A 9,301-nucleotide genomic window follows, 5' to 3' on the forward strand; every position below is an offset into this window, starting at 1 on the left:
GCTGTTGTGCCCCCCCCCCCCCCGCTGGATTGCAATAAAACTGGTGTATCTACCCTGTTCATTGCTTTTGAGTTTGCAAAATGGTCCCTTGTTTTCCACCTCTTAAGTGACATTCTTTGCTCCCTTGAAGCTGCAATAAATACCTGAACTAACCACTTCATTATTTTAAGACTTAGTTACTTTTCTCATTAAATTTCTGCTGCACTCGGTCCATTTGAAGTTTCCAATTAAGAGCTGGACTGCTGGACTTAATATGTCGTAAGACTTAAAACTGGCATGCTAATCAATCCTATCATCCTCCATGTGTAGAGAAACTGCAGAAAGTTGGAACAAGAAAAGAGGGTGCTGAGAAGAAAAAAAACAAGAAAACTACCACAGAAAGGTCGTGTTTGGAATTGTAAAGAACAAAAGAGAAGAATTCCGGCTGAAAAGCCACCGAAAAGGTGATATGTTCCCCTAAGAAGCAGGAGAGAGAAGGTTTTGGTGAAGAGTGCCTGAGAGAATCCTAATCTGTTGTCAATAACACCAACATCTTTCTCACTTGTTATGACTTTTTATCCCAGATGCTTGCTACCTTACTTTATGATTGTGATTCCAAACTATCTTAGAAATATTTTGAATGAGTCCCATTTAGTTTATTTTATTGAAACTGGAGTCCCATTTAGTTCAAACAACCCAGTTGATATATAGTTATTATTTTCATTAAACTTCCATCAAGTCCGGTGTAAGCCAAGAGTCTTCTTGGCCCTTGGGCTGTTCAGATACTTGTAATCTTGTATATGCAGTAGGAATGAATGTTAGATTTAGAGGCCCTTTAATTTTAGAGAACTCCTGAATTGCCTTTAAGGAAACTTATTCATAAGTAAGGTAGAATCGGGATTATTTGGGCCTGAATAGAGCATATAGTTTAAGATGATCCATAGTAGTTGATTGATGGATAAGTGCAAGGGATATTCAAAAATGAGATGGAAGTGAACACAACAGTAGTGTACCCAACATTTATTGAAAGGAAAAAGTGGAAATCTAAGTTAATGATTAATTGAGGAGATTCGCAGCCGAGTTAACAATAAGGTGGAGGTTTTGAGACAGACCCTAGAGTCTAAAGGGTTCAGGTTGAGAATGACTAAGACATGGAACTTGGAGTGCAAGTTCACTGACATAACTCACGAGGTAGATGTGGAAGTGAAGATTGATACTCAAGTCATCCCAAAGAGAGAAAGTTTCAAGTATTTTAGGTCAATAATCCAAAGAAATAAGGAGATTGACAATGATGTTACACATTGTATTGGAGCAGTGGATATGATAAAGGCTCGCATCTGGTGTCTTGTGTGATAGGAATGTGCCACCAACACTTAAAGGTAAGTTTTATAAAGTGGTTGAGGTGGAGTGTTGGCCAATCAAAAACTTGTACGTCTAGAAGATGAAAGTACCAAGAATGAGGACGTTGAGAAGGATGTGTGGCATAAGAGGAGAGATAGGATTAGGAACGACAATTTTGGGACAAGGTAGGAGTGGCCGTTGTGGTGGACATGATGAGGAATGTGAGGTTGCAATGATTCAGACATGTGAAGAGGAGATGTACAGATGCCCCAATGAGGAGGTGAGAGGTTGGTTATGGTGGGTCTAAGGAGAGGTAGAGGTAGGCCGAAAAAATATTGGGAGATGTGATTAAACAGGACATATAGCACATTCAGCTTGCCGAGGATATGAACCCTAAATAGGAGTATTAGAGGTCGAGGATTAGGATAGAAGGTTAGTACATACTCAAATGTTTTCTAGTTTCCTTACCAGTACTATTCTTTAATTTGATTTGATTATTACTTGTTGGTTCCCTTTCTTCAGTTATTATATTATTTGTTATTGATAGATAGATCTGGATTATATATAGTAATATTATGTAGTTCAAATAAGGGAATGATTTATATAAGGTTAAATTTAAATCCATTTTTAAGTTCTAAATAATAGGACTTCCTACATGTCCAAATAAGGAAAATCCAAATCTATCTATCTTTATTTCTTGTTCGTCGTTTAGGGTTTCAGCTCCTAGTTTAATATTGCATCATATACATAAATAGACAATGAATAGAAAACAGGGAAACATTGTATTACTCTCAATGGGTACAACTCTTAAAGTAGTGTTTAGAATAAGGATAAGGTATTCAAGGTTAAAAAGATTGCCATGTCACTATAAAGGTTCATAAAAGAATGAGTCGTAAGAAGAAGACTAAGCTCAGTAAGCAACATGCTTTAGTCTGATAATATTTGAAACTTGGCTAAGTTAAGTTGGGCAATTGGCAATTTACCAAAATTAGCTAACAACAAATATGAGTCATCACACAACTCATGGAATTACACTGGGTATGTTGTTGTAGCTAACTACAATCATCATAAAGATTTTCAAGACGAAGCATTAAAATATCAGTAGGAGACGTACATTAATAAGAGACAAAAGGATTTTTACTCACTTCCAACAAGATGCAGGTGCACTTAGTGGTTAGTGCTGGAAAATGGATAAAAATTCATATATCCGGTCCAACCCACCCAAATTTATAATAGGTTGGGGATCATTGATTCATTTAAATCAGATCAAATATGGATCATATTCAAATAACCCACAGTAAAATATGGATATCCATGTGAAACCCCACTTCAAGCGTGAAGAATGCAGCTGCATGAAAAGGAGGAAACTAGAAGAACCGATTTTCTGAGTTCATTTCTTGGGAGTGACCTTCCCAACTTTGAGTTACCAAAAGATAGAAAGTTCTAGATCTTCCCAGACCTTCCTCTGAGTTTTCTTTTTAATTTGCTAGATCCAATGACAAGTTGGTCCATTAAGAGTAAACTGACTGTGAAAGTTTGAACCAAAATAAGATTCTATGGCACAATCCCCTGGCATTACTTGAACCGAACCAAGAGTATATGCACAATCCTTTAGCAAATCTTTAAGGTGTTGATGCCAAAATAAACAAATATGATCTAGTTACACATCAAACATGCTATGATCAACAAAATAATTATAAATAAAAAATTGTTCCTCGTACGGGAGCATTTATTTCTTTCCCACTAATGTTTCTTACAAGTTGAGCTTTGAGAAAAGAGAAAAACAAAAATAGCATCCAGAAACTATGACTATATCACATTTCAAAGACAAGGAGTTAACGAAATTTGCTATATTAAATATGGATTAGATGGGAAAAAATGATGAAAATTGTGAAAAGTGAAGTGCTAAATTTGAAAGGTAAATGACTGAGGTTATCTGTCATGAAAAAAAAACATGAAGGAAGTTATCAGATACAACAACTCAAATAGGACAATTAGTGAGTGGACTTAATGCCAATATATTGGATTGTTAAACATGTGGCAAATTTTTTGTGCCTCAATAATGATGCTTCTATTGGATTGTTAAAAGGTAAATGCCTGAGGTTGATGCTTCTATAGAATTTAAGGCTTGAATTCTCCCAATAATGATAATATTCAAGAAGCCAAGGATATTACGGATACTCATATTGTCTGTCCCTCAACCTATTTTTTATTCGGATGAAATATGGGGAATTGGATATTTTATCCATTTTGTCTAACCCGCTTTGAACCCACACTTATTCGATTCGGCAGGACCTTTTTTTATAATCATGGTGTTCGGGGGCAGCTTTCGCGCACCTCGACTGATTCCACTGATTCCACTGGATACCTACCACCTGCAACGGGTACAGGCAACTCTATCCACCAAGACTACGACAGATGGAAAGAAATCACCTAGTGTTATTTGTCTCTACTAGGATTTAAACTTGATACCTCATGGTTCTTAACCCATTCATTGACCATGGGGCCACACCCTTGGGTGTGATCTGACAGGACCATTTGCCAGCACGAGGTGTGCTAGTGATGATATCTAAATAACCAATGAGAGAATGCCTGCTTCAGGCTTCAGCTAATAGGGGTCCTGTTATCTCTATAATTGAGCTCGGAAATTAATAGATCCACAAAATTTAGGGAATCCAAATAAAAATCATTTCAGTAACACAAAAAAGTAGTAAATTTGAAGTTAATTGATGACAATAAGCCACTTTCCAAACAACAAACAGAAGTGAATGCAGAATAAAGTAGATCACATAATGGCAATCCTACAAGTATACAACTACATACCCAGTGTAGTCCCACAAAGTACTCGAGGAAGGGTAGAGTATATGCAATCTTACAAGTATAAAAGGAACCAATTACAAACGTGATGGGTTGATTCCAAATACCTTAATGCGCTCATATTCTCTGATGGCACAGCTTTTGGCATCTTCAGTGACCCTAATGGAATCTTTTAACTCTTCCAACTTTCGAACTCTTGATTTATCACCTCCAAATATTTTAGAGGTTGCTGTTTCAAGTTTCTCTGCTCTTGAATTTAAGGAAGACAATTCTGAAATGAGAGTCTGCACTGTCAATAAAGCACTTGATCGGTCTGAAAATGCATGGTGTATACCCAACATTAGACTCAGGTGTTCATGTAGAATATCCTGAAATACATATTTATCACAGTATTAGAAGCTAAGGTTCATTTAAGAATGCCAGAGTGCACCAAAGTGTGTGTTCTATAAAGTTGATCAACAATCTAAATAGTGGTAGAAGGCTGAAAAAAACATTGCACAAGCGCAGTGCAGATGACAACCGCCTGAATCTTGTCACTGACTGTATTCTAATGACGTAATTCAACAATTGTTGAAAACAAGGTTCACTCTTAGTAAAACAAGGTCTACTCTAAAGGATAAAATGGTTACCAAATGCTTCACTGTCTGTGAATTTAACTCCCGATACAGTCTGCTGGCTTTAACAGCTGCAGTAGCCACATTTTTCATATCAGCAGCCCGTTCTCTCTGAGTATTCACAGTAGCTCGTTCATTCTCAAACTTCGTCAACTTAATAAATGTAAGCCCAAGTTCTCCAATTGTATCCCCCATATCTTGCTGAGCTTTAACAAGTGATTCAGCCTAATTTGAAATGGAACAATAAAAATTAACTGATAGCAAATAGAACAATAATCAGAGAATTGAATAGTAATGGAAAAAAACAGCAACAACTACGTCTCAATCCCAAACAAGTTGGGTTTGGCTATAAGGAATATCCACTTTTTCATTTAAGCTCATTTCCTATCCTCACCGCACTGAATTAAATAAAAGTGGAAAATAAGTGCTATATGTGTATGAAAAAAAAGAATAAAGATAACCAAGTTTAAAACCTATCCTCAACTAGGAGATAATCTTCTTCTTCCATTATGACCTATCTATATAGCTACTTGAGAATTCAAGATAAACTGTGGTATATTCCTTCTACAAAAGCACAAAAATAGATTGAACTAGAATGAGAAACAATAAAATTGATGAATAGGGTGAAAAATACCTGCTTTGACGCATTACTAAGTTGCAGCTCAAGATTGTGCAACCTTTCTTTATTTTCCAGGAAAACCTTATCCTCCTCGTCAACAGATGACTTGGAGGCACCCCAATCATTGGCAACAGATTGCTTCAATTCTTTGAACAACCTGAGCAAATCCCTACCACCTTTAGCAGGGTGCACAACATCCTGCGGGCCAATGACATTTCCTGATTCCCCAAACAATTGTTTTGGCAACTTTACTGCTCCATCCAATACCCTCGATGCGACATCAGTGGTAGTTGGCAAGGGAAGTTTCCCATGGACTTGCAAAAAGACCCTCAATTCATCACTCTTCTTAATGAGTGGATGTCCTGCAAGCTTGTGCAAGTACTTCTCCAATGCCAATCTTCTTTGCTCAACAAACTCCTGTTTCTGCATGACTTGACTCTCGACGATACTTTTATCTGGCCTGGGAGGAATAAAATAACCTCTGTAACCTTCACTCAATCTGTCTGATAAAGTAACTATGTCTTTAAAGCGCCTTCGAACGGTGAAATCGGATCCTCCATAATCAGGTAAATTGGTTTGTGTGGTAATTAAATAGGTAACGTAAGTATTAGTGCCGGGAACAATTGAGGGGGATGCTTGTATTTCCTTGTGTGGATCGGAAACAGAGATATTCAAATACTCCAAGTTTAAAGGAGGGGAGATTATTGTAGGGTTTTGAAATTGTTCAACAACAATATCATGATCATCAATGACGGATGGTTGAATAGAAGATGCTAATAAGGGGTCGAGGGAATCGTCGATGATCGACGGGGAAAGAGGATGGTGAGAATCAGAAAGACAAGTCATGGCACTGCGATAGTTAGAGTAGGATTTGGAAATGGAGGTGAACTTGTCATCATCCTCAAGAGATAGATTCTCCATGCTGCCTTCTTTACCCATCATCTTCACTGCCAAAATCTATTTACAACTCTGGGGTTTTTCACACTAATGTCAAACTCCAAGCTAACACCCTCTTTTCTTGGGTGTTGTACATTGTTTTTGCTTCTTTTTTATTTTATTTTATTTTATTTTTATTATTATTATTATTATTATTATGAGAAAGGAGGTGGAAAAAAAGTTTTAAGGGAAATTTTACTCATGATAATGTATGTATTAAAATTATTGTATTACAAATATTATAGATTTTCATATATTAATTATACATATATTAATGTTAATAGAGTATAGCATTAGTTATAACATAGGTTGAAAAAATGTACCAAACTAGCAACTACTATAAGACAAAGTTAATACATACATTGTTTTTTTATGCATCCTACCAAATGACCCTAAGGATTTGTAATACATGCATTAATATGGTTAAAGATATACTTTCCCTCAAAATCTTTTTCATAACTTTTCCATTGTATTTGTGAAGGATATTTTTGTAAATACAAAAATTGGAAATTATGTCATACGTATTATTTTTAATACAACAAATCAACAGTGCATAAGAAATAATCTCATCATAACTATTATTAGCATTATTAGTACAACATAATTAGTATTATTCTCATTACACTTCAAACAACGTCTAAATGTGCTTATTATGATATGTTGTAAACCTATAGCTTGTTTGCACATCCTTTTTTTCTTCTTTCTTTTAGCGACATTTAGAGTTGATTAATTATTTCTTTTAGATATGTGAACTAAATTTTTGACTTATTATAAATTCTTCGATAAAGTGAGATGGGTTGATGAAATTTTTTTTGCTTGAGAGCTCTCCTACTAAGCACTCGATGCCATTGTTGGCGCCCGAAATGTAGGTTCGGGACGTGATAAATTTAATATCAAAGCACTAGGTTCAAATGACTTAGGGAGTTAATAAAGTCATATTTGATAGAGTCTTAGTTATGGGTATAAAGCGTGTCATATCTATAATTGAGAGCCTATAAGAAATTCAGAGAATGTTACTTTTCATTCGCACTTCAGGTTGTGCTATGAAGTTGAGCCTTAAGGAAACAACTCATGTGTTTCTCCTTTTCTATCAATTGTGCGTTGTCTTTGAGGGATGAAAGATGATGTAAAGCTAAATTCTTATAGAAGTGTTACTTTCGAATAGAACCATCAAGAATGGGAGGGGTTGCACAAGAACTCAAGGGGATAATGAACCAATCTCTTTGTTCATTCGAGTGTCACTTTTTTCAGAAGATATACTCTTGTTCCTCTCTATGATGATACTACTATGATCATAAACAAGGTTATTTATAAAGCAAGAAGGCAAAAGTGGATTCATGTCCATCATCTGAGTTGTACCATTTGTGAGAAGTATTACCTAAAAGGTTAATATCTGGATCATGAAATATATAATTATTATATATAGTAATGAAATGCCCCAAAACATTAAGCAAGTAGTTGTATTTCCTGAGGTGGAAATTATTGTCCCTCCAATAAAGAGGATGAGGGGAAATGTTATCTGAAGGGATATACGTTGTTTCGCCAGTCTTGTAAGAGGTTTATCAAGTTAAGGAGATAATTGTATAACACCTTAAACCACGAGGAGACTTAGATCGTAGATCACGACAAATGTCATCCTTGTGATAAGTGTAGCAAGAAATACTCCAAGTATTTTGCATGAATCTCAATATATGTTAGCGATGGGACCTTCGAGGCTATAGACACAAAGAGTGTATTTTCCAAACATGTTAACATCAGTAGCAATGACAGTCTAAGTTGAGTTTTAAAGAGACCTATTTGCACACAATGCGGGAAGGGTCATCAAGGGATTTTTGTTTTGGTATAGATAAATTCCATAGGTAAGGGTGTCAAATGAGCGGGTTAGGTTGAAATTTGAGATATTAAAATGGGTTGAAATAAAAATTGGGTTGGGTCATGACCTGCCCAAATTTACTTTAGGCTCAAATGGGCTAAATAGATTGGGTCATGACCCGCTTAATTTTAATAATTTTAACATATTGTTATTTACCTTTTATAACCACTATTTGAATTTCAATTCAAGAGAGAAAAAAAGAAGCTACAAATGGATAGATAAATCCTAGAAGATATAAAATAGATGGTAATCCATACATTCAATATGGAACATACATTACACCAAGATTTAGGGGTGTGTATCGGTGATCGGTTCGATTCTGTTTTAAGTATTATCGGTTTGATGCCACACCGGTAGGGGTGTGTATCGGTCGGTTCGGTTCGGTTTTAAGTATTATCGGTTCGGTTTATCGGTTTTCGGTTTTTAAATATGCTAAACCAATAACCAAACCAATAAGATATTTGTTATCAGTTTTCGGTTTATCAATTTTAGGTCTTTAATGGTTTTCGGTTTAACCAATAAGAAAATGCTTTCAAAATAAATATATGACTTATCCAATAATTTGATACGATACACATACCTCAAAATAATCATCCCAAATGGGACAACATGGACCAATTTGCTGTATTTTGGTCATCACAACAAAGTCTTGGTCAATTTTTTTATCACCATAAATATATAAAATGAGGTCCCCTTTATGCAATAAAGAGAATCAAATAAAACAAATCATAGACAAAAGTCCAAACAGTAGCAAATGAGGTCATGCTTTTGGTAAATAAATATAAAGAAAAGACCCAACTAAATGAAGTTCTTACGTTATTTAAAAAAAAAACACAATCTGAATTCCTGATGTTAATCAAATTGCAGATATTTACAATCGTGCAAAAGCTAATATTAGTCAATTATAAACTAAAACTAATTAAAACTAAGTAGTCCAGTTGTAAATCGGTAGTTCATTTTGAACTATCTTTAACAACTGCCAAATCCACCAAATAATCAGCAAAATCTTCATTAAGTTCCTAACCAATACAATCACAAGTCTGGATGAAAAAGTGGAAGAGATTTGCTTAATGAAGTATTTCTACATTTAATATTGACATAATGGGCAACCAAAACACAAAC

At 35.3% G+C, this 9,301-nt stretch overlaps 1 protein-coding gene across 2 annotated transcripts in view; it reads right to left on the reverse strand.

The window, feature by feature from the left end:
• LOC102581838 (sorting nexin 2B) overlaps positions 1–6,394 on the reverse strand; it is a 35,674-nt gene extending 29,280 nt beyond the window's left edge. The window contains exons 1-3 of one of the 2 annotated variants that reach the window (XM_006344542.2): positions 5,386–6,393; positions 4,767–4,976; positions 4,245–4,505 (exon numbers count right to left, since the gene is read on the reverse strand). In XM_006344542.2, coding sequence (XP_006344604.1) covers positions 4,245–4,505; positions 4,767–4,976; positions 5,386–6,312 — 1,398 coding nt within the window. In that variant the 5' untranslated portion in view covers positions 6,313–6,393. Of the gene's footprint in view, positions 1–4,244; positions 4,506–4,766; positions 4,977–5,385 lie in introns of both variants that reach the window. The other variant, XM_015307482.1, reaches the window with a different exon arrangement.
• Between the last annotated feature and the right edge of the window lie 2,907 nt (positions 6,395–9,301).

The sequence above is a fragment of the Solanum tuberosum genome, unplaced genomic scaffold, assembly GCF_000226075.1.
Source record: "Solanum tuberosum cultivar DM 1-3 516 R44 unplaced genomic scaffold, SolTub_3.0 scf00057, whole genome shotgun sequence".
Taxonomy (NCBI): domain Eukaryota; kingdom Viridiplantae; phylum Streptophyta; class Magnoliopsida; order Solanales; family Solanaceae; genus Solanum; species Solanum tuberosum.